At 41.7% G+C, this 26933-nt stretch overlaps 2 protein-coding genes across 5 annotated transcripts in view; one reads left to right on the top strand and one right to left on the bottom strand.

Annotated features, from left to right (window-relative positions):
* Positions 1–610: 610 nt before the first annotated feature.
* On the top strand, positions 611–19541 carry TAF7L (TATA-box binding protein associated factor 7 like). Of its 4 annotated transcripts, XM_081565701.1 has the most exons (14): positions 611–902; positions 4853–4923; positions 5809–5887; positions 6816–6949; positions 7573–7699; positions 7947–8002; positions 10553–10621; positions 11402–11549; positions 11883–11996; positions 12477–12512; positions 12615–12800; positions 12999–13111; positions 14391–14450; positions 18659–19541. In XM_081565701.1, exons 1-14 carry the CDS (start codon positions 713–715, stop codon positions 18701–18703), a joined length of 1428 nt encoding a protein of 475 aa, XP_081421827.1. In that variant the 5' UTR covers positions 611–712; the 3' UTR covers positions 18704–19541. The 4 variants fall into 4 exon arrangements, with proteins under 4 accessions (XP_081421827.1, XP_081421826.1, XP_081421829.1 ...); XM_081565700.1 differs by having other exon boundaries at positions 12477–12800; XM_081565702.1 differs by lacking the exon at positions 611–902 and adding an exon at positions 1574–1844 and having other exon boundaries at positions 12477–12800.
* Positions 19542–22438: 2897 nt separating this feature from the next.
* DRP2 (dystrophin related protein 2) overlaps positions 22439–26933 on the bottom strand; it is a 48343-nt gene continuing 43848 nt past the window's right edge. The window contains exon 25 of the mRNA XM_081565695.1: positions 22439–26693. Coding sequence (XP_081421821.1) covers positions 26569–26693 — 125 coding nt within the window. The 3' untranslated portion in view covers positions 22439–26568. The remainder of the gene's footprint in view (positions 26694–26933) is intronic.

Here is a 26933-nt window from a genome sequence, read left to right on the forward strand (position 1 = left end):
ATTTAAGACAAGGGACCTATCAACATATGCCAGTAAGGTTCACAGTTGTTAAGAGGCGGATGGAAATTGGGTCTGAGCTTCCTAGCAGCCATAGAAAGGAAAGTTAATTACATAATTCACACTGTCCATAGGATTCTAAACACACAATTACTCAATTATCTCAGTTATGGAAAATAATTTTCCTTTGAATTATTATTAAATAATTATTTTGATAATAAATGCCATCAATAATTTTCTACAGTAAATAAAAAACTAGTTTCATCAGTCCATTTTGTATTGAAATCCTCAATGTACCCCCATCAAACAACGCTAAAGTTCAATGGCTGAATTCTCAAAGGGACAAAAATGGTTCTGTCTAGAGCTGAAGCTCTGGCAATTTAGCTCCACTGAGGGAAAAAAATCGTGTATCCAGAAGAAATGAGGATACAGCAATTAGTTTTCTAAAAATATTTATTTCTTACCATTGAGTTTAGATAAGTGAAGGCAACAGAGACATCATGGCTATAATCGTCTAACAGGCATCCCATAATATTTCTAATATTACCTCTGTGTCTTTAAGGGGGATACCTCTGACCTCATGTTAGGAATCCTGGCATCTTCTAGATCTCATGACGCAACAGGAAGCCATTTTACAATCCCAACGGTATAGACCAGAGAGCTCCCTGAGGCACGTCCCCCCAGTTTCTCAGAATTTAATCCCACATCAGGAGTAATGAACCACCAAGATTCCCAAATTCCTGCTGACCATGGAGCTGAAACTTCTGGCGATCCTGGAGCCCAAACTGTTAGTGACCAAGGCATCCAAACTCCTGTCAACGACGCTCAGGGTGCTGACGCCATTGCCGCCAATGGCACCCAGGCTGCTGCTCAAGCCACTGTGGAAAACTTACCCCAAGAGAAAGGTAAAATGTTTTTTACCCTCAGAATCTTTGAGAGAAACGAACTATTAGAAGTTTGTTTGAACTGCGACGACCGTTTAAGAAAAATAAACGTATAATAATTTCCATGCTTCCGTGCCATTGTCCCATATCATCCCGCCCTCGCCCTTTCCCATAGAGTCCATAATACTGTTCTATTTATCTGTGTCCCTTTTGATGTCTCGCGTACAGGGTTATCTTTACCAATTAACTAAATAGCATGTATATGTATTAGTATACTGTATTGGTGTTTTTCTTTCTGGCTTACTTCACTCTGTAAAGGCTCCAGTTTCATCCACCTCATTAGAACTGATTCAATAGATAAATTAATTAAAAAAAAATAAAAATAAAAGAAAAATAAACGGACTGCCTACTATCTCGTGCAAAAGACGTAAAATAGTGACCTCGTTGAGAAGGGATCAGCTAATTCCGTTAGAGTAGTTGGGACTCGGATTCTAGTTATTTAATGGGTTTGCGTGGCGGTGTATTTGTCACCAGGCGAGGTCGCCTCTCTGAGGAACAAATCCGTCCAACCTAATGGATTTTGCAGTGCAACCGATTGTGCCAGCCCTTGTATAGGTATCACTGTGTACTGGCAAAACTCCCACGGCCTTTCCAAGGGTCGTTCCTGGGTCAAGGGTGTTTGTTCTGCAGCCTTGTTCCGTGAGGCCCCGGGGCGGCTGTGTCCCCGTGGCGATCAGAACCCTTCGTGCCGCCCCTCCCAGGCACGCGGCGAGCTGGCCGCCGCCTCCGCTGGGCTGCAGGTGGCGAGATGGGGAGGGGTGGCGCGCAAGGCGCCACCTGTGGCTTCAAAGTCAGCCGGTGGCCTGCATCCCGCCAACGCGGCACGCAGCCTGGGAGCCCGCTCGCCCTCTGCAAACCCTCTGGGCAGAGAGGCGGTCCGGGCGCCAGTCTGCGGAGGAGCGGGTGAGTCCGGCTGTCGAAGGGCGCATGATGGGCACCAAAGGGCTTCGCGCTGTGCTACCCTTCCAAGCTGGCCTGGGGTGACACTAAGGCTTAGGGCCCCTTGGACCCGAGAGAGATTTTCTAGGGAAATAGGAGCAAAGACTCGGAGCCGCGCTCTGCCTCTGGGAGCTTAGTGCCCTCCTTGGATAAGGATGGAGTGGTCGTTGCCTCCAAACTGCAGCCAGAGGCAATGAACTTGAGAAAGTACCAGCTTAGGCTTGTGCTGAGTTGTGCTGCTGGGAGCACGAGATCAGGCACTCTCCATCTAGCTATAATTCTAATTCCAATTCTAATTCTGTGAAATGAGATGGAGCTGTGTGTGTCTGTGTGTGCGAGAGAGAGAGAGAGAGAGAGAGAGAGAGAGAGAGAGAGGTGGAGAGGGATCCTGTTAATTTAATTAGGTATCAAACAGTGCTTGCTGCAAAAAAGTGGATGCCTTTTCTTGAAGATGATACAACCAGTTCATTGCATAAAGTGAAAGTGTGTTAGTCGCTCAGTCATGTCTGACTCTTTGCGACCCAATGGGATGTAGCCCGCCAGGCTCCTCTGTCCATGGAATTCTTCAGGCAAGACTACTGGAGTGGCTAAGCCATCCCCTTCTCCAGATCTTCCCGACCCAGGATCGAACCCTTGTCTTCTGCATTGCAGGAGGATTCTTTACTGTCTAAGCCAAATTTGCAGGTAGTAGATCTTAAAAAAATAATCATTAAAACTCATTTCAACTAAGGGTGTTTACCTTCTTTGAAATGATTCCAAGTTCTTACATTCTTTCCTTCATAAAAGAGGAGTTGCCAGAAAGGCACTGAAATGAACAAAATGCCCTAGTCTTAGTTCTGATGAGAAATCTAAAAGTCACTACTGATCTGATAAAATCTTGCTTAGCAGCTAGTTCTTCTGTACTTCTGCTACTTCTGTAAATCTGTACTTCTGCTCCCTATCATAAATGTTTGTTGCTTTTATATTAGGCAGTGTACCCAGTTCCAAGATTTTTTTGTTTAATTAACTTTCCCCCTTATCTTTACATTTAGTTTTTGTATTTATGTGTGCATGTGTTTGTATAACTGTATGAAGCAGGAAAAAGAGAGAAATGACTATCACAAATCATCAGTCCCTTTCTTCCCTTTTTTCTTTCTCTCTCCCCTCCCCCTTCCCTTGCTGTCTCATCCTGGATGTCTCATTTCAGTTCTTGATTTCTCTTGTGCTCCTGTGCTCTTCTGGTAGTTTCTGAAGTCAGCCTAAAGGACTGAAATCATACCTGGTGAATGATTTACATATAAAAGGGTCTCAGACTCACTTGTATATGTTTTTTTTTTCCTTTTTCTCTATGTTAACTGATAATGCTAAATATTCTTTGCCCCCCCTTCCAATTTCTTCTTTTATTGAAGTATAGTTGATATGCAGTACTATATGTTACAAGTGTACAATATAGTGATTGACCGTTTTAAAGACTATGTTCTATTTATTATTATAAAATATTGGGTACATTCCCCGTGTTGTACAGTATATTCTTGTAGCTTTTTTTATACCTAATAGTTTGTACCTCTTAATCTGCTCCCTCCAAATTTCCCCTTCCCCTTCCCTCTCTCCACTGGTAACCACTAATTTGTTCTGTGTATCTGTGAGTCTGCTTCTTTTTTTGTTATATTCACTTGTGTGTGTTTTTTAAAAAAATTTTCCATTGCTTTTAAGTGAGATTTGAATCAAAAACTCAGAACTCAATTAATGGTTTACAGAGTATTAGGAACTGTACCTTATCTGGAGCTTTTTGTCTAACTTAAAGTGTAAGATTTTATGACTTGGTGTATAGCATAGTGTCCTTAGACCATAAGAAAACTTTGTCAGATTTCATATATGTACATGACTTTATTTCTATTTTTGAGAAAAAAATTCCTCAGAAGTACTGTGGACCCTGAAACCCAAAATGCAAGCCATTACAGATGTATCTCAAATAGAAGTTAAAATAAGATGAAAAAAATGAAGATTAACTTGGAGATTATTCACTTTACAGAAGGTGTATTTTATATGTGTGTATGAAGTGAAGTGAAAGTTGCTCAGTTGTGTCTGACTCTTTGCGACCCCATGGACTATACAGTCCATGGTATGCTCCAGGCCAGAATACTGGAGTGAGTAGCCATTTTCTTCTCCAGGGGATCTTCCCAACCCAGGGATCAAACCCAGGTCTCCTGCATTGCAGGCAGATTCTTTACCAGCTGAGCCACCAGGGAAGCGTGTGTGTGTGTGTGCGCGTGTGTGCATGAGTGTGTGCTCAGTTGTGTCTGACTGTTTGTGACCACATGCCAGGTTCCTCTGTCCATGGCTCCTCTGTCCGTGGGATTTTATAGGCAGGAATCCTGGAGTGGCTTGCCATTTCCTCCTCCAGGAGATCTTCCTGACCCCGGAATTGAACCCACATCTCCTGCAGCTGCTGCATTGCCAGGTGGATACTTTGCCACTCGAGTCATGAGGGAAGCCCATATGTCATAGTGTGTGTGCGCGTGTGCGTGTGTGTGTGGCCCATATGTCATTGTGTGTGTGTGTGTGTGTAGCTTCCCAGGTGGTGCTAGTGGTTAATGAATCCGCCTGCCAATGCAGGAGACATAAGACACACAGGTTCGATCCCTGGGTGGGGAAGATCCCCTGGAGGAGGGCATGGCAACCCGCTCCAGTATTCTTGCCTGGAGAGGCTCATGGACAGAGGAGCCTGGCAGACTATGGCCCATAGGGTCGCAAATTTTTGGACACGACTGAAGCGACTTAGCTCACATGCTCGCAAGGTGGCTTTTAGAAATAATCAAGATATGTCAAATAAGGTGTTTCGAAGCTGTATACACATCATTCCACTGAGGGTTATTAGCAAGATATTGTATAATTTAACCAGTACTACCAGAAGTGGTCGGTAGAGGGAGCAAGAAGAGTTTTTAGTAACTTTCTGTTGGTTTTATTTTTTGTTTTCCATGAACTCAAAAAAGAAGACATGAGTAGAAGCCAGGATGAACCTCCTCACGAACTTGAGAACCAGTTTATACTGCGTCTGCCTGTGGTAAGAAACCCTTGTATCTCAGACAAAATATCTTCAGCGCATAAGTATTAGCTCTGCTTGGATTCTTAAATATTTCTGTTTATTTAAGATAGGCTATAAAACCAAGAACATTTGTTTCCCAGGAGTCGTGTTCTATTGGCAGTTCTATCCCAGCATGTACTCTTTTAAGCAGTATTTCTTTCATCCTGCACATGCCACTTATCTTCCTGATTGATTTCCTGGCAGACAGGTAGGATGATGATGAACTCTGTCACTTCTCACCGATGCTAAGAGCCTTGCCCACTGGACAGCCAAGATGGGACTCTTCTAAAACAGAGTTCTTTCCTGTCACCTCAAAAGGGGCAGTCAAGTGGTCAGCACTGTCTCCTCAGATTCATCACCATGCGAGGCTGTCGAAGCTTACCTCAACATTGTGTTAGGGTCTCTTCCCCTATTGATACCTGTGTTCAAGTATTATTTAGTCTAAGAAAGGTATATTAAGGATGGGCTTCAGAAAGGTATATCCCCACTTAGGGTTAATTAATATACCCTATAATTAGTCAGACATGACTGAGCGACTGAACAACAACAGCAACAAATATACCCAGTAAACTGCAGCTAAGCCTTCCCTTGGCAACTACAACTGAAGGGGTAACAGTGAAAACCAGGAATGTACAGCTAGGAGAAGGCATTATCTGTAGCTACCAAGAGACAACAGTGAGATTAGAGTCAACTTCTTCCTAACTTGACTTCACAGTGCACAGTATCACATGGTACATGGCACTGTTCCTAACGTGTGAGAAGTCTAAGGTTTTGTTTAAAGGAGGACTGTCTCTGACATATCTTTCTATTAGCTGCTAAGTTGACAGTTGATCCTTCTGATTTTTCAATTTACCTCCTTTTTAGGAACATGCTTCTACTGTCAGAAAGATGGTGCATTCTGGAAGTTCTTCCATGCAGAATAAACTAAAAATTGACTTATTTTGTAAGTAGTTAATATACATTCACCATACATCGAACAGTAATTTATTAAGGGCTTGCTGTGTGTCAGACATAGTATTAAATGCCAAGGATGTGGCAAAGAATAGAATGTGGTCTCTGCCTTGATGAACTCAAAGAGAGGCTTTAGTCACTCCCATCTCTTCTTTTTAAGAGGAAAGAAAATAGAACTTGCATAAAACTTGAGGTAATTATCATGGTGTGTATAAGAAAGAACTTGGAGGTCAACTGTGGGATTTACATACTGGTGATTGTCTCCTAACTGCAAGTTTTTCTGACTGTCTAGGGGAATAACAAGTGAATTTACTATTTTTTGTTCACAAAAGTGACATATCTTTATCTCTGTAGTATTTATTAGATTTTTAAATATGGAGAGGTATATGAAAAATAAAATTTAAAATGGCCCATAATCCCAGCACTCAGGTAGTGTATGACTGATTGTTTCTCTCTCTCTCTGGCTATTGTATAGAATTTTACCTTTGTGACTTTAACTAGAGATTACAACTTGAGACTTACTATTCTAGAATCAACCCTTCCCTTTGAAAACACCCACGTTTAGTGACATGATCGAGTGCTCCTAACAGTGTCCAGATGAATGGATTTGAACGAATGGAGTTGGCCTTTCAAGATGAGAATGAAAGATTTACTGCTCCATTCACTTTTAGGTCACAACCATTACCAAGAAACTTATCTACTTTTGATTGAGTGACATAAACTGGAAAAAAAAAGAGCTCCATATACTCCACTTTCTTTGCTCTGGGAAGTTGCTAGTTGTGTACCCAATTCTAGCATTATGAGAAATAATGTTTCAATGAAAGACTTGTGTGTCCCACGTAAGTCTTCATTATTCAAACTATCAGTTTTAAGAGTACATTGGGAAGATGTGAACCTTAATTTTTTCTACTTTTCTTCAGCTGACGCACGTCATGCAGTTGTTGAGGTAGACAATGTCTCACTAGCTGCTAAGCTGGTTGATTTGCCTTGTGTTATCGGAAGCCTAAAAACTCTGGATAGAAAAACTTTTTATAAAACGGCAGATATTTCCCAGGTATGGACAAGCTTTCTTAATCTATTCGCCCTCATATCCTTTGAGGATTTCCTTTCTCCCTCCTTTTATTTCTTTCTTTCAATTCTCCTTTCACCTGTTTGTCATTTCTAATTTCCAACTCAATTGCACAGGAATACAATGTCATGTGCTAGTTTGGTGTTTGAGCCATCACCTTTCACTACTTAATTTTATCCAAACAGCTTTTAGAGCCTCCTGTTTGCCATTTATCATTATTTGAAAAATATGAACATCTGAGATCTTCGTCTGAACTTCCTGCTAACTCTGGAGGTTTACACTGGTTCTTGTTCATCATCTCTACTGTTGATTTTTTGGCTTTCTTTCTAAAGCAAAATGCTAAGATATATCTTTTTTTTTCAGCCATATTCCTTCTGCAGTGGTAAGCACTCAAGCAAAAAACAAAACAAAACAAAAACCCCTCAGCCTCCATATGCAGTGCTGCTGAGATAGAGAGGGAATGAATATGAATGTATGTAATACTTGGTTTTCTGGAAATGCCAAGTAACATTTTCCTCTGTGCCCCAGGATTTCTGGTGGTAAGAATGGTCATGATCCATTACTAACTGAAGATTTGTGGTCAACTTCTTTGTCTTTGTTAAATGTAGATGCTTGTGTGCACTGCTCATGCTAATGTTCGCTCTTCTCTTGGAGAATCAGTAACCTTTACTGATCTTAAAGCAACCAGGAAAACTGAAAAGAAGAGACGGAAGAAATATACCTGGAAGCATGGCAGTAAGTCAACAACAGTCCCTTGCTCATTCTGGCTAACTACATTGATCTGCTGAGTTCTGATTACTTGTGAGCCAGGGATCTGTTGTCACACTTAGGTATTTGGTTCAGGAGGCAGCCAGACACTCTTAAAAGAACAAGTCTTGTCACGAGCCTGTAGCTTATAGCATGAGCTTTCTCTGTCCAATTCAGATAGACATGTGACTACCATCAATCATATATACATTTCACCACGTTGAATTTATTTCAGTTACTCCACCACTTCAGAATGTCAGAAAGAAAAGGTTCCGCAAAATAAAGAAAAAGGTTTGTGGCATGCAATTTCTGTGTCTTCTGGGTGGATTGGAAGAGGATTATGGGGGGGGGGGAGACAGTCAGTCAGATATTCATTTGTTCACTCATTTATATGTCCAGTAAACATTTATTGAGTGTGAGCAACATGCCAGGCACTGTGTGCTAACAAATGGAAATATGTAATGAACAAAAACAGACTGGACTCTTGAAGTTATAGGCTAGTGTTTAGGAATCTAGATGTGTCATGAATTTGAAACTTCTGCTAATGCTTTCAAACATTTCCAACTGCAAAATCTTATTTTAAAGTGAACCCAGCCAGAACCTGAGAATTGGGAAATGTGGTTGTATTCCTAACCTTACCTCAGATTTGTAGAACCCTGGGAAAACTACAAGAGTACTATACCTTGGCTTCTTTTTTAATTAAATTTTTAATTTGGAAATAATTGTAGATTCACGTGCAGTTGTAAGCAATAAAAAAGAGATACCATATACCCTTGACCTAGTTTTCCCCATTGTAACTTTTTGCAAAACTATAGTACAATATCACAAACAAGAAATTGACATTATCACTATTCACCAATCTTCTTCAAGTTGCTCCAGTTTTACTTGTACTCCTCTGTATGTGTGTGTATGTGTTTGTTGTTGTTTAGTCACTAAGGCATGTCCGACTCTTTACAACCCCGTGGACTGTAGCCTGCCAGGCTTCTCTGTCCATGGGATTTCCCAGGCAAGAATATTGGAGTGGGTTGCCGTTTCCTTTTCTAGAGGATCTTCCGGACCCAGGCATCAAACCCATGTCTCCTGCATTGACAGGCAGATACTTTACCGCTGAGCCACCAGGGAAGTCCTTACATGTGTATAGTTCTATGCAGTTATCCCATGTGTATGTTGGTGTATCTACCTACACCGTCAAGATACTAAACAGTATTGTCACCACCAGGATCCCTGATCTTGCCCTTGAAAGCTACACCCACCTCCCTCCAACCCCCACCACCAGGCTCTAACCCCCGCTAATCACTAATGTGTTGTCCATCTCTATAATTTTGTCATTTTGAAAATGTCATATAAGTGGAATCATACAAAGTATGACATTTGAGACTGGCTTTTTCTCCACTGAGATTAATTCCCTTAAGGTCCATGTAGACTGTTGCATGTGTGAATAGTTCCTTCCTTTCTATTGCTGAGTGGTAGGCTGTGTTGTGAATGTACCACAGTTTGCTTAATTGTTCACTTATAGAAGAACATCTGGGTTGTTTACAGTTTTTGACTGTTATAGATAAAGCTGCCAGCAGGTTTTTGTGTGAACATAAGTATTCATTTCTTTGGCATAAATACCCAGGAGTACAATTACTGGATATGTTGCATATTTAGTTTTATAAGAAACTACCCATAGCATTTTCCAGAGTGGCTGCACCATTTTACATTAACACCAGCAATGTTCACACAATCCAATTCTCTCCATTTTCACCAGCATTTGGTGTTGTCGCTAGTTTTTAATTTTAGTCATTGTGATAGATGTATAGTGATCTCACTGTGGTATTTGCTTTTCCCTCGTGGCTAATGATGTTGAGCATGTTCTCAGGTGCTTTTTTGCCATCTGTATGTCCATTTCAATGAAGTATCTGTTCATGCCTTTTGTCCATTTTCTAAATGGATTGTTTTTATTGTTGAGTTTTGAGAAGTTCTTTTTTATATTCTAAATACTAGTTTTCTGTCAGATATGTGGTTTGCAGATATTTTCTCCCAGTCTGTAACTTGTCTTTTCAACTTCCTCACAGGGTCTTTCAAAGAGCTAAAGATTTTTGTTTGATGAAGTCCAATTTATTGATTTTTTTTTCTTTTAAGGATCTTGTTTTTCATGTCAATTATAAGGACTATTTGTCTAGCCCAGATCCTGAAGATTTCTCCTATTTTTTTAAAAAGGTTTAAATTTAAGTTTGCAATTGACTTTTGTGTTAATTTTTGTACTTGAGGGTTAATTCAAGATTCTTCTCTTTTTTTCTTTGCATGTCCAAAATCTCCAGCACCATTTGTTAAAAAGGCTGCCCTTTGTCCATTGTATTGCTTCTGTACCTTTGTCAAAAATAAGTTGGGAAAAAAAAAAAAGTTGGGCATATTTGTGTGAGTTTTTTTCCTGGGTTCCCTATCCTGTTCAACTAATCTGTGTGTTGATCACCAATTCTGCAATGTAGCTTTGTAATAAGTCTTGGAATCAGGAAGATTGATTTTATTTTATTTTTTTTTCAAGATTATTACAGCCATTCTAGAGCCTGTACCTTTCCATATACATTTTAGAATAAGTTTGTCTATGTATTACAGAAAATACTGTTGGAATTTTGATAGGAATTGCATTAAACCTATAGATCAATTTGGGAAGAATTGATAGTTTACTGTTTAATCTATGAACACAGTTGCCTTGGCTTTATACTGTTAGTCTAGAGCATTTATTGAGTGTCTACTAAATAGAAAACTACATTAAGAATGGGTCTAGAACTCTTTAAACTTTAGTAAAATAGAACAATTTTAATATAACTTCATCGTTTACTGTGTTCTCTTTCATAGGATCCTGATGTCAAACAAACTGAAGAAATAGAACTTCCTGAGGTAGACAAATCATATTGTTTACCTGAGGTAGGTAAATCATTATTGTTTACCTATAGTGGATTTTATTTTACAGCTTTTTAATTTCAAACAAACCCCCAAAATTATCAAATTTACTTTTGAGCCTTCCTTCTCACCTGTAACCCCCACTCCCATACACATAGACTGAATTTGATTCACTGAAAAATAAAGAATTCATTGTTTCATGTTTGACAACTCCTAGAGCATAAGATGCAATTTGGTCAGTAATCTTGGTATCTTAATCTGCTTCTTTTCTGTGATATTTATTTAAAACATTTTTCTTGGAAGCCAGAGTTCACTTTTACCAGCAGTTTTTTTGCAATTGCTTTTTCCCCCTCAAAGTTCTAATTTCTATTTGTGGCACGATGAATTGGTTGCCATGGAGATAATTGTCTAAAACTCGATTTAAGGGAGAATGTGTGGCTAAGGTCCTGTTTTTATAGGAAACTCTCTAATAATAAAGATGTGGGAAAGTAGAATCTGGGAATTTGGGTCTTTACACAAAATTACTTGTAAGTAGCAAAAAATCGTAGTTCTTTGCTAGTAAGGGTCAATGCAAATAATTAATAACTGAGACTTAAGGGTGGTACTTCTAAAAGAGTCTTTAATATAGTGTTGCAGGTTGAAAAGATTAAATGTCTCAAGTAATTGATTGGGAAAAAATAAGCTTGCTGTACAAAAACATAGACCCTGATCAAAGTTTCCTTCATAAATAGCATTGTTTAAAGTAGAAATTTGATTGGATGTATCTTAAAAGAAGCCTAAATTTTTGAATTCATTTGTATGTAGGAAAATGGCATTCCTGCAAAACACAGCGTGTTAAATGAGATTACTGGCATTCCTTCTTTGCCTACTCTGGTTCAGCCCTTTGAATCTCCTGATGTGGAAAGGGAAGTAAAAAGACTGCTGTGTTCAGATGCCGAAGCTGTCAGTGCCCGTATCCTTTTATACTAAATATTTTTCTGTGCAGTTTGTTCCACCCCAAATGCACTTGGTGACAAGTCCTCATTTCTGGTATTTGTGTACTGATGTTAATGTATAGAACTTAGAATTTGGGGTAATGTTACTTTCTAGCTAGGAACAGTACATTCATATAATAGAAATAATTTACTTGTGTATTTCAATATAAAACACTTATCCATACTAGGAATCCAGCTACAAATGGCCTGAAGTTGGACTAAATTAAATAGCACTTTCAGGTAGAGAGGCTCTTCCCTTTCAACATTGCCTTCTTTCTTTCTGCCTTTTCCTTGACTTCCTCTCCTTTTAGGGTGGGAGGTCATTGGTGAAGATGAAACAAAGGAAATAGAAAGTCAAGGCTCCATTCCTGGCTATGCGATAGCCTCAGGAATGAACCACTATCAGCAGGGTCATATCTTACCAGGTACGCTAATAAAGGCAAAGCAGAAGATTCAGAGAGGGCAAGTGTTGACTGTGTGTAGGCCTATTCTCCACAGACTCACAGGCTAATCACAAAAAAAGGATACCTTTGCCCTTCTTGCCTCTTATTGGTCCCTCAAGTTAAGGGGTTTTATATTGGGGTTTTAATATCCCATCCATCCCCGCTATTCTAAAATTCCTATGGGTCCTTGGGTTGTCTAAATATTTTGATCACTGAATACATGAATGAATCTTACACTGTTTTGTATTTTCTGTCCTTGTTTTATAAAGGGAATCATCTTCTTGTGAGAAAAATTACTTACGAAATTCATTGGTTGCCCAGTAAACTTGAGGGGGAGTATAACTGCAGCTGGAGTGGGATATTTATTTATTTAAAATATTGAATATTTTATTTATTTATTTATTTTTTCCCAATTTGAAACTTTTCAAATGTTTTCACCTTCCTCTTTTTTAAAACCCTTAGACTATTATGTGCTTCAGGAGATGTGCGATGATTCTAGCAATAACACTGAGGAGAATGATAAAGAGGAGGAGGAGGAAGAGGAGGAGGAAGAGGAGGAGGAAGAGGAGGAGGAAGAGGAGGAGGAAGAGGAGGAGGAAGAGGAGAAGGAAGAGGAGGAGGAGGAAGAGGAGGAGGAGGAAGAGGAGGAGGAGGAGGAGGAGGAGGAGGACTATGATGATGAAGAAGAGGAGGAAGATTATTATGACGAGGATATAGAAAGGGCGCTACAGGCCAGGTCCCTTGAATATGGCCAGTATGAGGCAAAGGAGGGAACCAGCTCAATGGGTAAGTTAGAGGGAGAAACAAACGAGTGGGACAGAGTGGGTGTCAGTACTCAAGACTGACTCTGAACTTGCATTAGATGCAAAGTTAAGTTTGAGAAATTATTGCTCAAATATTTACTGCAGTTTTAGTTGATTTGGACCTTGGTCCACTAGTTTAGGCCTTGTTTAGATGCATGAGGTTTTTGTCTATCTGTGTTAGTCATGGAGATTCAGAAGTACACTCAATACACGGAGAAAATGCTCCATGAGATTCAGCGCAAGGCACAAAGACAGAAGGAGCTCATCAGCAAAGTGGAAAACCTGACACTCAAGGTAAATTCTTGTTGGCTGGTATAAAGATATCTTGATATCTTACTTTCAAAATCCCATCTCTGTTTTCTACTCATTCCATCTCTGTGCAGCATTCTAGTTCATTCATGAACCTGAGCAGCCTCTTTAGAAATCCCTAATAAAAGATAGCTGTATTTTGTTTTACCTGAGTAATTTTGTTCATCTTGTATAAGCATTTGGGGGAAGGGACCAGCAGACTTGAGATAATTGCCAATATTGAACATTTAACAATGTGAAAGGCATACACAGAGCTAAGCATTTTACATGTGTTACTACATTTCATCCTGACATCCCTGAAATACAGGTACTGTCACTATTCCCATTTAACAGATAAATTGAAATTCAAAGAGGTTCATTAATTTGCCAGGGACCACAGTAAGTGGTAGAGCATAGATTGAATCCTATTGCTCTGTACCAAAATGTATTCATTGCAATGAAAGAGAATTAAAGTTAATTTTTAAATTTCATGATACCTGCTTGAATAAGAATTAATACCATGCCTAAGTTTTATTAATACAAATTAATGCATATTCTATTAATACACATTTCAGCAAAAGGAAAATGTGTGTCTAGGCCATGTTTCTTCTCCTTTTATAGTGAGGGAAATTCTGAGGCATTCGGGGAATTTCTTGCCAGATTTCTTTTTCTGTAGAGCTTTTGTCAGTGAAGGGGAGAAACTTGATACAGAACTGTACTTATTCAGAGTGTTGTCCTTCAGAATAACCAAGTGGGATAATAGATGTGGACATACTCTGAAAGATACAGATATCATGATTACTGCTGCATGCAGTATTAGTTAAGAATGATAATATTCTGTCCGAGTGCAGGGGAATGAAAGAGTCAGCAACAAATTCCAGGCCAGCTTTTTAAACAGTTCACCAGTCAAAGGAGTTGTGCTAAGCTAGAGAAAGGTAACATGGAGGCATTCCAACCGTTTGTTTTAGGGCAAGAAAAAAATGCTGTGTAGGGTCAAAAAAATCAAATCAAATGGCCCTGTAGTTGGAGAGCATAGTTTTTATACTCTAAATCCTTTAAAAAATTTTTTTATTGAAGTATAGTCGATTTACAGTGTTGTGCCAGTCTCTGTTTTACAAAGTGATTCAGTTACACACATATAGACATTCTTTTTCTAAATCCTTTTTAAAAGTCTTTTGTTACAACAGTTTTTGATTTATCACATTATTTGCCAAACTCTTTGTCTCTCTTGGTTCTCTTTTCCTTTGAGACTCAACATTCATCATTTATATGATTTGCTTTCCAGAATCATTTACAGTCTGTGCTGGAGAGGCTTAAGTTACAGGAAGAAGAAAAAACTGAGCAGGTGAGAAGTGTGTTTTCACATCAACCAGAAAATTATTTGTTTGATATAATAAATTATTTGTTTGATACAAAGAATCCCCCAATCTCATTTCTGGCTGTTCTTTTCATAAGAATAGTAGTGGCCCAAATCTTCTAAATGAAGGTAGCAGGTTGAAACAAAGTCTTTGTGAAAATTCACTCATTCAGCAGGTAGTAAATGCCTATTAAGTGAAAAGCACTGGATGTACACACAGTGTTGAATAAGACAGATACAATACTTGTCCTAATGGAGCAAACAGTCTAGCAGGAAGATCAGTGGTAAATTATAATACAAATATAAAGGTGCAAATAATAAAGAAGAGCTGTGAAGGAGAGTCAGGGGTGTGCTTTGAATAAAGAGAGTCCTGAATTAAATTGGGAGGGGGGGATCATAATCAGCCTTTCTGAGGAAGTGATATTTAAGCTGAGACCTGAACGGTAAGTCCAAGCAAAAAGGATGTGAAGAACTTCTTGGGTGGAGCATATGCCAGGTCTCACATTGGAAAAGAGCTTGGTCTCTTTGAGGACCTCTGAAGTATTTAAAGCAAGGAAGAGACTTTAAAGTATTTAAAGCAAGGAAGTGACTCAACGTGAGGTTGGTGAAGTATGCAGAGGCCATATTGTATGGTCCCTTGCAGGCCACGATAAGGAGGATGGGTTTTAGTCTTAAAAATGCAGTGGGAAACCTTGGAGAGTTTAAAGCAGGAAAGTGAGAGTGAAAGTGAAGTTGCTCAGTCGTGTCCGACTCTGCGACCCCATGGACTGTAGCCTACCAGGCTCCTCCGTCCATGGGATGTTCCAGGCAAGAATACTGGAGTGGGTTGCCATTTCCTTCTCCAGGAGATCTTCCCCACCCAGGGATCGAACCTGGGTCTCTCGCATTGTAGACAGACACTTTACTGTCTGAGCCACCAGGGAAGTCTCTAAAGCAGGAAAGTCACATTTAAGTTAGAAGTTTTAAAGATCCCTTTGATTATTGATATCTGAAGGATGGATTGTGGGAGGACAGGACTAGAAGCTGAGAGGGCAGTTAGGAGGCTGTGTTGTAGTCTAATAAAAGATGATGGTAACTTGAAATAAGGAGATGGAAATGGAGATAGAATATTTTTTCTTTTTTTATTGAAGTATAGTTAACTTACAATGTTGTGTCAGTTTCAAGCATATAGCAAAGTGATTCAGTTATATTTGTGTGTGTGTGTGTGTGTATCCATCCATCCATCACGTGGTCAGTTGTGTCTGACTCTTTGTAACCCCATGGACTATAGCCCGCCAGGTTCCTCTGTCCGTGGATTTCCCAGGCAAGAATACTGGAGTGGCTTGCCATTTCCTGCTGCATGGGATCTTCTCGACCCAGGGATTGAACCCGAGTCCCCTGAGTTTCCCACATTGCAGGTGGACTCTACCGCTGGAGCCATCTCTTTTCAGACTCTTTTTCCATTATAGGTTATTACAAGATACTGAGTATAGTTCCCTATGCTATACAGTTGGTCCTTGTTGTTTATATATTTTATATATAGTAGTATGTATATGGGGTTCCCTGGTGGTTCAGTGGTAAAGAATCCACCTGCCAAGCAGGAGATGTGAGTTTGATTCTTGCCTGGGAAATCCCACGGACATTGCAAAAGTCAGACACGACTTAGCTACTAAACAGCAACAAACACGTATTTGTTAATCCCAAACTCCTAATTAATCCCTCCCCACTCTTTCTCCTTTGGTAACCATAAATTTGCTTTCTATGTCTTTGGGTCTATTTTGTTTTGTATATAAGTTCATTTGTACCATTTTGTAGATTCCACATATAAGTGATACGATATTTGTCTTTCTCTGACTTACTAATACTTCACTTAATATGATAATCTCTAGATCCATCCATGTTGCTGAAAATGGCATTATTTCATTCAGAAAGAATATATATATTTGTAAATGCAATAAAATGTTTCATAGCTGTTTTATTGGGGTATAAATTCATGTGCCATACAATTCACCCATTTAAATTGTACAATTCAGTGACTTTCAGTACGGTCACAGAATTGTGCATTCATCACCACAATCAATTTTACATTTTCATCAGCCCCAAAAGAAACTTGTACCCATTAGCAGTCACTTCCCATATCTTCTGACCCTCCCACACACTCCATACCCATCCCCACCCCCTAGCTCTAGGTAACCACTAATCTTCTTTCTACTAGCCTACTTTGCCTATTATGATTATTTCACATAAAAGGAAATATAAATACATGGTCTTTGTGTCTGGCTTCTTTCACTTGGCATAATGTTTTCAAGGTTAACCATGTTGTGGAATGTATCAGTACTAGATTCCGTATTATGGCTGAATAATATTCCATTGTACAGATATAGAACATTTTGCTTATCCATCAGTTGACACCTGGGTTGTTTCCACCTTTGGTTATCACGAATAATGCTGCTGTGAACAGTTATATATGAGAGAATATATTTTAAAGTTAGAATTAATGGGACTCAGGTCAGTTTCTGGGCGTTGAAGGAGAAGGGAGCGTTAAGGGCATAGACTTGATTTCTAACTTGAAAGACCATTAGTTAAACTCCAAAAGAGTGAGCAGAGTGGAGAGAGAAGAGGGCAGTGTGGGATTAGTGGAGGTCAAGCAGCTGTACAGAAATGTATGCTGGTTCTAGCCCTATGCTGTTAAGAGTAGGATAATGGTTTTAAAGAGACTGGTGGTCTTATTATGAGGATGGACTTAGCATGGGGCTCTTTTTAGTTATTTATTTTTGGCTGCCCCATGCAGATTGGGGAATATTAGTTCCCTGACCAGGCATTGAACCTCAGCAGTGAAATTGCAGAGTCCTAACCACTGGACCACCAGGGAATTCCCTAGCATGGGGCTCTTAAGGTAGTGATGCCATTCCCCCATGTCCATCCCCATACCAACAAGGCCAGGAGAATTCTCATGTATATGCCCTTCCCCTCAGCACATCACTCACCCAAGTACTGCTTATATACCACCATGTGAACAGTTAATGCCATGATTGCTTTAACACCCAATAAACATCTTTATTTTCCTCCATATTAAGTAGTTAATATTGGGGAAGTGCTATTTTCAACATAGAACTGTTGCTGTACTCTTTATTTACTTAGAGTCCTTTGTATGCTGTGTGCTGAGTCGCTCGGTCATGTCTGACTCTTTGCAGCCCCACGGACTGTAACCCACCAGGCTCCTCTGTCCATCGGGATTCTCCAGGCCAGAACACTGGAGTGGGTAACCTTTCCCTTCTCCAGGGGATCTTCCCAACCCAGGGACCACACCCAGGTCTCCCACATGGCAGGCGGATTCTTTACAAGCTGAGCCACCAGGGAAGCCCTTTATGTTAGCTCATTTATTCAACACAGATTTATTGGGTGCCTACTTAAAGCTAGGTTCTGCAGAGAACTACAAAATGCTTATGACACAATCTCTGCCTCCAGCTGGGGAGAAATCCGTGAGAGGGATAGGAATTTAAAGAAATGAGAGCTCAATTTTGTCCATGGAGATTAGAGAAAACGTCATAGAGAGATGGTGTTTAGGGTCTTAAGAGGTGGGTAGGGTTTTAATAAGCTTCCCAGGTGGCCCAGTGGTAAAGAATCTGCCTGCCAATGCAAGAGACTGAGGTTCAATCCCTGGGTCGGGAAGATTCCCTGGAGCACAAAATGGCAACCCACTCCAGTATTCTTGCCAGGAAAATCCCATGGACAGAGGAGCCTGGTGGACTACAGTCCATGCAGTCACAAAGAGTTGGACACAACTGAGCAACTGAGCACACAGAGACACAGGGTTTAATAAAGAGAGAAACAAAGGCATTCTGTATAGAAAGTAGCATGCACAATGGCTCAGAGGTGGTGATGCCAGGCTTAAGAGTTTAGATTTTTGGTGTAGTTCATAATAAACCTTAAAAGCTTTTTCACCTGGAGAGTAACTCAGGAAAATTTCTGTGCCAGAAGTATATAGGAGAAATTGAGGTAGGGAAAGATTAGAGGAAGATGCAAGTGATAGAAGGAATCTGAACTTAAAGGTTGATTGGCACTGTTCTTTTTAACATTTTAAGACTAAGTAAGATAACCTTATAAATGCCAAATGACATTCTTTCCATTTGGTTTATATAAGTAAATTCTAGATTAAGTAATGGGACTTAAGATTTCAGATGAATTTTTCATGTTTTTTCTCCCTCTCCCTACAGCTCATTTATCTGCAGGAAAGACTGAACCATTTCCTGAAGAAGTGAGGAGAGTCTTCAATCTGGCACACAGGCCTTGGATTCACCATCCAGACTGAAGCTAGATAAACTGTGCCTGTTTCTTTTCCTTTCATTGCCTTGTGCCGAATCATTTGTATTTGCTTCTCTGAACCTTTTTTTTTTTTTTGCTAGTTCTGTAGAACCCAAAGACCCAGCTCAACTATGAGACTTGACTTCTTTTTATAAAGTTTTAAGAATTACTTAAATTGCTTCTCTACTATGGTGCCATCAGATAATTCAGCCATGCTTGCCAAAGGCAGACAGTCTTTAACTTGAAGGCTGTATAGCCAGTGTGCATAGATTTTAGCTTTTTCTTCTGCTTGTTTCAAATATTTACTGAAACAGAACAAAGTCAAACCATTTCTGCCCAGTGCTAGAACCAGCCACAATGAATTTAAGTGCCTACCTGGCAGTAGTTGATACTAAGTTGTGAGGTGTCTTTGTTCAGGCATTAGCAGCTGCTTTCCTGCTCAGGGGTAATTTCTTGCTGCTGCCATCTTTTCCATTGTTAATATTTTTAGAATTGTGCCTGGTTGTTATTTGGCAGCTATGGGAATAGTTAGAGCAGAGGTGAAATTCTGAGCTGTTATCTTTATGCTGAGCCTCTTCATCCTAACCCCCATCAGAAAAGGTTAGGATTCCAGGCTTTTCACTGGTGTGGCCTGGGTTCAGTCCCTCGTGTGGGACTCCTGCAAGCTGCATGGCCCAAACCAAAAACAGATGCCTGTGAAAACATCCTTAAAAACCCTGGGCCAGTTCATTTTTTTTCTAGCTGTATTAAGATTTTCTAGTCTGTGTTTTTAAGCAATAAAATTCTTTAAGTGGATCACTGTCACTTTATTTAAACAGTTCCCATGAGAAGTACATTCAAATCCAAAAGGAAACTGGTGAGATAAGCAATAAATTCTGCAGTTAGGAAATGACAGAAGATGCTGTCAGCACTGGGGCATCCTTCTAAAGAGCTCTTAGGATTCCTAATGAACTAAGCAAATCGTCTCATATTCACAATACGTCATTGAGCTTTTGAGAGAAGGTACAGAGAAGTGATAAAAATGGCAGCTCCAATATTTGCACTGAATTATGTTGTAGTCGAAGGAACACAAGGTTAGAATCCTGGCTCTGCTACGTAACTTGGGCAAGTCCTTACACCTCTTAGAACTTCTGTGTCCTGATGTGGAAATTAAGGGTGATAATGCTTATCACCAAGAGGTAGCTGAGGGTTTTCTGGAAGTAGCCCAGCTTGACCCAGGTCTGGTCTCAATTGACGAAGTTGGTGCCACTCTAGGAAATGAGCCCCCAAGTTTTCTCTGCCACTTTTAGTGCTCCCATTCCAAGTTGAAAGTAATAAGCCAAGGGCAGAGAAGGGGAAGTCAGTATGTATGGTTTGGGCCTGTGCAGAAGGGATGAAGACACAAGGAATGCTTGGGGGAAAATGCAGGAGAAAAGTGGGACTAAAGGGAAGGAGAAAATGAAGCCAAGCTTAGGAGAGAAATTAGAGGACAGTTTGAAAACCAAGATGATTTTTTTTTTCAGAAACCCAGAATTTAAAAGATGAGAAGAAAGAATAGGGAAAAGGAATTGTCATAGGCAGACGGTGGGGGAAGAGGCAGGATTTGAAAAGAAGGTGGGCCTTTCCAGGTGAAAGATGGCAGAGGACTAGGGCAAAAATATAAACAGTACCCTGGGGACATGGCTGGAGAGACTGCGGCCAGAGAGCGCGGCACATATGCCACGTGTGGGGCCGTCGTGTGGGAGACGTAGAAGAGCCCTAGTGCGGCCTCTGTCCGATACTGCACCCCGAGAGCAGCCAGAGCTCTGGTGAGAGGCCATGGGGAAGAGAAGACAACAGGAAGGAGCAAATTCTTGCATCCGTGGTGCCCTTCTGTTCCCTCCACCACCACATCTCCTAACCCTGGGTAACTGCTTCACCACTGTCCTCCAATCCCCCCCAAGGTGGCAGCAATAAGCTGCCCTGACTCCCTCCTCACCCCCAATACACACACCATGAAGTTTTCCTTCTCTATAGCCCAGTGATTCTGACTTGAGCATGTTACAGAACTGCGCTGTCCAATATGGATGGTATCCACTAGCCATATGCAGCTTTTGAGCACTTGACCTATGGCTAGGCAAAATTGAGGTGTGTCTTTCCATGTAGGCAAGGCTCAACTGCAGGAAGCCCCAGGTCTTGGCAGAATGCTCCATGATCCTCCTGGAACCTGGAAAGATAGGCAATCTCATGGGGATTCAAGACACTCAGCTTCCTGTTTGGAGGGAGGCTCTCATGGGGCAGTTTTTCATCTGCCTCCCTCATTCTGGTGAGGCATGGGATTTTTCTGCCTGCCTCCCTTCTCCCCTGTCCTTGCCCCAGAGGGTCCTGCTGCAAGCCATAGAGCTGCTTGGCGGAGGTGTGGAGTTGCTACTCAGGAACACAGTGTGCCGCCATTCCTGTTGCATGTCATCTGGCCCCTTTTGTTTCAGTGTCATCCTGTGCAACAGGGACACAGGGACCAGATCCCATTGCTGGCCTTGCTTTCACTGTCTCTTCAGTAATAAAGTGCCTGGCTCTATGTGGGTTTCTAGTGTTGTTTTTTTTTTTTATCAGCTGAATTTGTACCCTGCTTGAAAATTTCTGAAACTGTAAGTGAAAGTCGCTCAGTCGTGCCCAACTCTTTGCTACCCCATGGAGTGTAGCCCACCAGGCTCCTCTGTCCATAAGGATTCAGGCAAGAATACTGGAGTGGGTTGTCATGCCCTCCAGGGGATCTTCCCAACCCACAGATCATACCCAGGTCTCCCACATTGCAGGCAGATTCCTTACCTTCTGAGCCACCAGAGAAGCCCAAGAATACTGGAGGGGGTAGCCGTTCCCTTCTCCAGGGGATCTTCCTGATGCAGGAATCAAACTGGGGTCTCCTATATTGCAGGCGGATTCTTTACCATCTGAGCTACCAGGGAAGCCCCTGACAATTTCTAAGACTTATTAAAAAAAACCAATATAAAATATGTCAGTAATGGTTTTATACTGATTACATAATGAAATGAAAATATTTTGGATATATTGGGCTAAATGAACTATTATTAAAATTAATTTCATTTGGGTTTGTTGGGCCTTTTTTTATTATGGCTGCTAGAAAATTTTAAGCTGCATATGTAACTCACATCATATTTCATGTCAACTTCATTGACAATGAAGTTATAGACTGGTGAGAAAGAAGATTGGTGGTGGGGAAGAGGGACTGACAGGGTTTTATTTTGCCAGAAAAGGGCATTAAAAAAAAACTTACCACCAATTCACAGGGACATTTAACACACACATCCCCCCAAAATATATAGCCACAATCTCAGAATAAAGGATAGAGTTTTAAATTGAATATATGTAACTTTATGGAAACTCACTGCATTGTCCATATTTTTCTCTTACTGCTTTAGGGTGGTGAAAAATTCCTCAGACTGATGAGAACGGTGCTGAAGAACTATTGCTATAAAGAGCTAATTCCATGAGTGAATAACTAGCTAATTTTTATGGGGCCTTGAGAGGTGACCACTCCAGGTAACAGTGATGGATGAGGCTAGTGGGGTGTGTCGTTTTTGTCCTGTAGGTGTTGGACTCTTCTGGTGTGTTTTGCAGTGTTCTTGTGGGTTTGTGGCCCCACCCTCTCCTCCCACACCCAAATAAGGGAATGATGTGGAGTGTCAGAGTCAAAGAGCATAACCAGAGGAACCAAAGTAAACAAATACGAATTTATTCTTTTCAAAGCAGAATTTAAGGGAAAGGGGGAAAAGCACCACGGTGAGTGGCAAAGTTAACCAATTTGTTCCCAGCCCCGCCCTTTCATCCCAAATTTTTCTAGACTAGTATGCCACTTGAATACCACCCTTGTGACTACCAGCTCTTGTAGCCAGCGAGCAGCATCACAGGCTTCAATCTGGCCTCAAGACTGCCCTAGGGGCAGCAAGGACATTGAGCAGGTGCCCCTCCAAATGTGGCAGCTGTGGGAGGAGATGAAGCCTGGGAGCTTAGCCTTGGCCTTGAGCCTTTTGCTCTCCCGTAGTCACTGGTGTTTAAAGAACAACAAGGAGCTGAAGTATTCCTTTGTTCTCAGAGCCAGCTTTTGGCAGGAAGGCCCAGAGATAGAGCTGTCCAGCTGAGTAACTAAGTCTCCACAGCCCCCACCTTTCTCCAGAACTGTGTGTCTTAGGACAGTTACATTCTTAGTTATCTGTCACTTACATCAATGGAACTTTGATGAGAGTCTTGGCCTGAAATGGTCTCAGAGGCCATGACTCTGTCATTGAGAATGCCTGTTCAAGGAATGCTCTAGCCTGAAGTTGAATATGGAGTCCAGATCCCACACACACACTGCAAGCATCATGGGTATTCCCTAAAATTTATCCGGAAGGAAATCATCACCCAGGATTGGCCTCTGTTTGACCTCAGAGTTTCTCATTACCATGGCCTGCCAGCCCATCCCCTAAAGTACGACAAACTCAAGCAAGTTTCTCTACAAGGAAATATCTCCAAACTTTGGCCCTTGAAGGAAATGGGCATTTGAGGGCCTTGGTTTCAGCCTTTCCATCCTGGAGGGAAGGGTGTGTATCCTGGGTTGGACCCTCTCTAGGGAACCATGCAACAAACAGCCAGACGTCCTCCAACTAGTCAGCCTTCCTTAATAATTTCCCAGTCAACCTGACTCCACTCTGCTCTCACTGGAAGCAGAGGCACCCTCCTAATGGCTTTTTGGCCTCTGTCAGATTCTGTCGAGAATATATCACCTATCAATCCTAACTGTTCCCCATACTATATGACCACAACCCCAGCAAACACTCACTTTCCTTACCACTGATGCTAATCCCACAAGTCAGAGGTTTTCATTAGGCCGCCTACCTAGCAACCCCCTTCACCACCCTTCCAGTGCGGGGCCATAAACTATGCAGCATCACACACTATACCTCTAGGAGATAAGACACGCAACAGACGGCCTCACACACAACACATCTCAGGAAATCTCACCTTCATCTGAATTCACAGTGCCCAAAGATCTGTTTACTTCACTGTGGGCAAACTGTGAAGTAGTGTGGGCAAACTGTGCTGCAGTGACTATCACTGGACCCTTGAGCCATATACTCACCTTGGGCATCAAGGTAAACACAGGACCACAAAGTGTCAGTGATCCTGTTCCTGAGAATTCAACTCTTGACCTGCTGCTTCAGTCCACCTATAACACAAATCCTACATAACGAGATCTACATCTTTTCTACCATGACCCACTGCAGTTGTCATAGGCCCTCAAGAGCCCAAGATCTCTCAGGCGGAGTACAGATTATGGAAAAAGATTTTGCAGAACTTTCCTGGTAAGATTGTTTCATAACATGTGCTTTCTTCAGGCTTAGGCAGGCGTATGCCTCAAAGACCCTGAGCTCTCAGTCCTATAGAAAATTTCTCCTATCCTTAATGTGCTCAGTTGCTCAGTCGTGTCTGACTCTTTGAACTACAGACCCCATGGACTGTAGCCCACCAGGCTTCTCTGTCCATGGAATTCTCCAGGAAAGAATACTGGAGTGGGTTGCCATTCCCTTCTCCAGGGTATTTTCCCAACCCAGGATCAAACCTGGGTCTCCTGCATTGCAGGTGGATTCTTTACTGTCTAAGCCACCAGGGAAGCCCCTACCTATAACCTAGGCTCCTACTAATATAGGTCCCCTGCCAAGCGGGCTAACTGATGTCCAGGCTCTTTGTTTGATGCCTACCTGCCACCTGCTCACCATATATCACCAGTCAGACTGCCCTGAGACCTCATGAGCACTAAGGCAATTGTCATGATAAAGTCTGCCACCCTGAACCTGTGGCTTAGTGCCCCTTGGTGATTCTAGAAGGAGGCAATCCTAGGTTTCTGGACCAAAGCCACTGCCTTCCATGCCCTACAGTAGATAAATCTAGTTTCCCAGCAGTTCTACCCACTGGCTACTGCTTGATTATAAGAGAGCACTCTGACCATCTCACACCCTTCTAACCTTGGTGGCAATTTCTACTTTCTTTAAAGCCCTGAGTCAGACTTAGAAATTGGAAGGGGCAAGAAGATGTACTCTGTGTCTTAGCCTGGCTATTTGTTCCTCCCTTTATGCACAGGGTGGGTAGAGCTTGGATTTGCTCTATTTTGTCCCCTGAACCATTATTCAGAGAAGCCCAGAAAAATTCACCCCAGGACCAGGTCTTCAGGGAATAAGATTTGAAATGAATGAAGAGAACAGAGTGACTCTTCCTGTTAGATTCCTCTGTGGCCACAGGCTTTCTGTTGCTTTGGTCTTGAGGATGGCTCACCTCATATATGAATGGAGAGACATCCTAAATGAGCAGCCAGGAGGCATCTAGCTGTCCATCCAGAGGCTGGGACTAACAAAGAGCAAGGCAGAACATTAATACTTCAAGAGGTATTAGAATTTAATGTGTGAGTGAGGCTGGGGTAGTACTGATGTACAGTAGATAAGAAGGATAGCTAAGTATCTATATAAACTTAGGCAAATTAAGTCAGTTGCAGGATTCTAAGTTATAAAGTTCCTTTTGACAGAAATCTGCCTAAATGAGCCCTGACTCTGTTCAAAGTTCTCAAGCCTGCTCCCCCGACACCTGCCCACCCCCCCACAAACACTATCTACTCTGAACATTTTCTGGATAAAGGGATTATGGTATGTGTTGCGTAGGAAGAGTTAGATAAAATTGTCTAGGCAGATTTATCCAGAAATCTGCCTAACAAATTTGAGGATTGGGTTCATTTTCCAGAGTTAGAAAGAAAGGTTTTATGCAAAGGAAGACCTTGCTGTTGTCTGTGTGGAAAGTGGCCAACTTGCTGACCTGAAGCCCATGGATCCTAGGAAAGGGCTGCTATTCAGGGTGGACTGTTGCATCTGCCTGCTGAGGGATATCAGCCACCTCATCTGATTCAACTTAAGAGAAAGAAGGGTCACAGCTGTCAAGGGTGTGGGACAGGCACACTCCTCTGGTCTAGAGAGTGGCTTTCCTTTCCTCACCCAAGGAGAAGACCCCCTTGCTGAGAAGCTGCCAGCCCTCCCCCAGGGCTGTGAGGGCCGACTCAGAAGAGTTGGTCTCTCAGGACGCTGAGCCTTTCAGGAAAGAGGAGGATCCGGGGAAAATATCTAAGCCCCTACATATTTCTTTACTGTTTCCCAAAGTAAGGTGAAAATAGGAACCTGAATGAACTGTTCCCTCTTGAGAAGGGTCTGCCAGGGACTGAGGCAGAAGAAACTGAAGATATTCACAGAGGAAACAACATCTACGTAGCATCAGGAGGACTAGAGCTATACCCTCGAGCTGAAGTTACATGACACACATTGCCCAGATTTTTCAGGGGTACTTTGGGGGGGTGGGAGTGTCTTCAAGCTACCCCTTCACCTCCCTTGTGTTGGGTCAGAGAGTAGGGCTAAGTTCTGTGTATTCATAATGCTGGAGCCCTGGGCTCATTAGGTGCCCTCCATCTCCATCATTCCATGGAGAATGGAAAGGGACCAATGAGCACTGCTTCATTCTACAGGGCAACTCATCTGAATGGCTTCCAAGTGCCATCAGCCTGGGCTGCAACAGAAGCGTACTGAAGGGGCTGATCTCAAACTTGAAGTAAAGGGCACATTTCTAGGATCAGAGGAATCATGCCTCTCCCTCCCCCAGCCCTCCTACCCCTACCTCGCATACCACCAAATTTCTGCTGCTGCCCAGAGCACAAATAACTCCAGCTGAGGAGAGTGGGGCCAGTGGGGACTGGGAAGTTTGAGTGAAGTCTGAGGAAAGCCTTTGGCCAGAACCGGGAGAGGATGGACTATAGGATGGGGCTCTGGTTCCCTTAAGAGGCCAGCAGTGTGTTGGCAGTCACATCAGAACTTCGCACACTGGGGAAGGCATGGCGGAGCTTCTCCATGATGTCCTCTAAGCAGAGGCTGACATCTTGGCTCTTCAATCCCACATCATCTGAATTGGAAAAGAGAGATTTGGGAAGACAACTAGAGATCCCCTTATGAGATAAAGAGGCCGAGGTAGGATGCTGTCTGCTGAAAGATAAACCTATAATATGTGTATCTTCCCAGCATGATGCCTAGGTACGTATGAGGTACTTATGAGGTACTTAATTTACATTTGTAGAAAAAAGAAATGAATGAATCAGTCAATAATACAATCATCCCCGACCCTAAGCTCAAAGACATGAGGAGG

This window comes from Giraffa tippelskirchi, chromosome X (genome assembly GCF_054371585.1).
Source record: "Giraffa tippelskirchi isolate mGirTip1 chromosome X, T2T-mGirTip1v1.2.pri, whole genome shotgun sequence".
In the NCBI taxonomy this organism is placed as follows: Eukaryota; Metazoa; Chordata; class Mammalia; order Artiodactyla; family Giraffidae; genus Giraffa; species Giraffa tippelskirchi.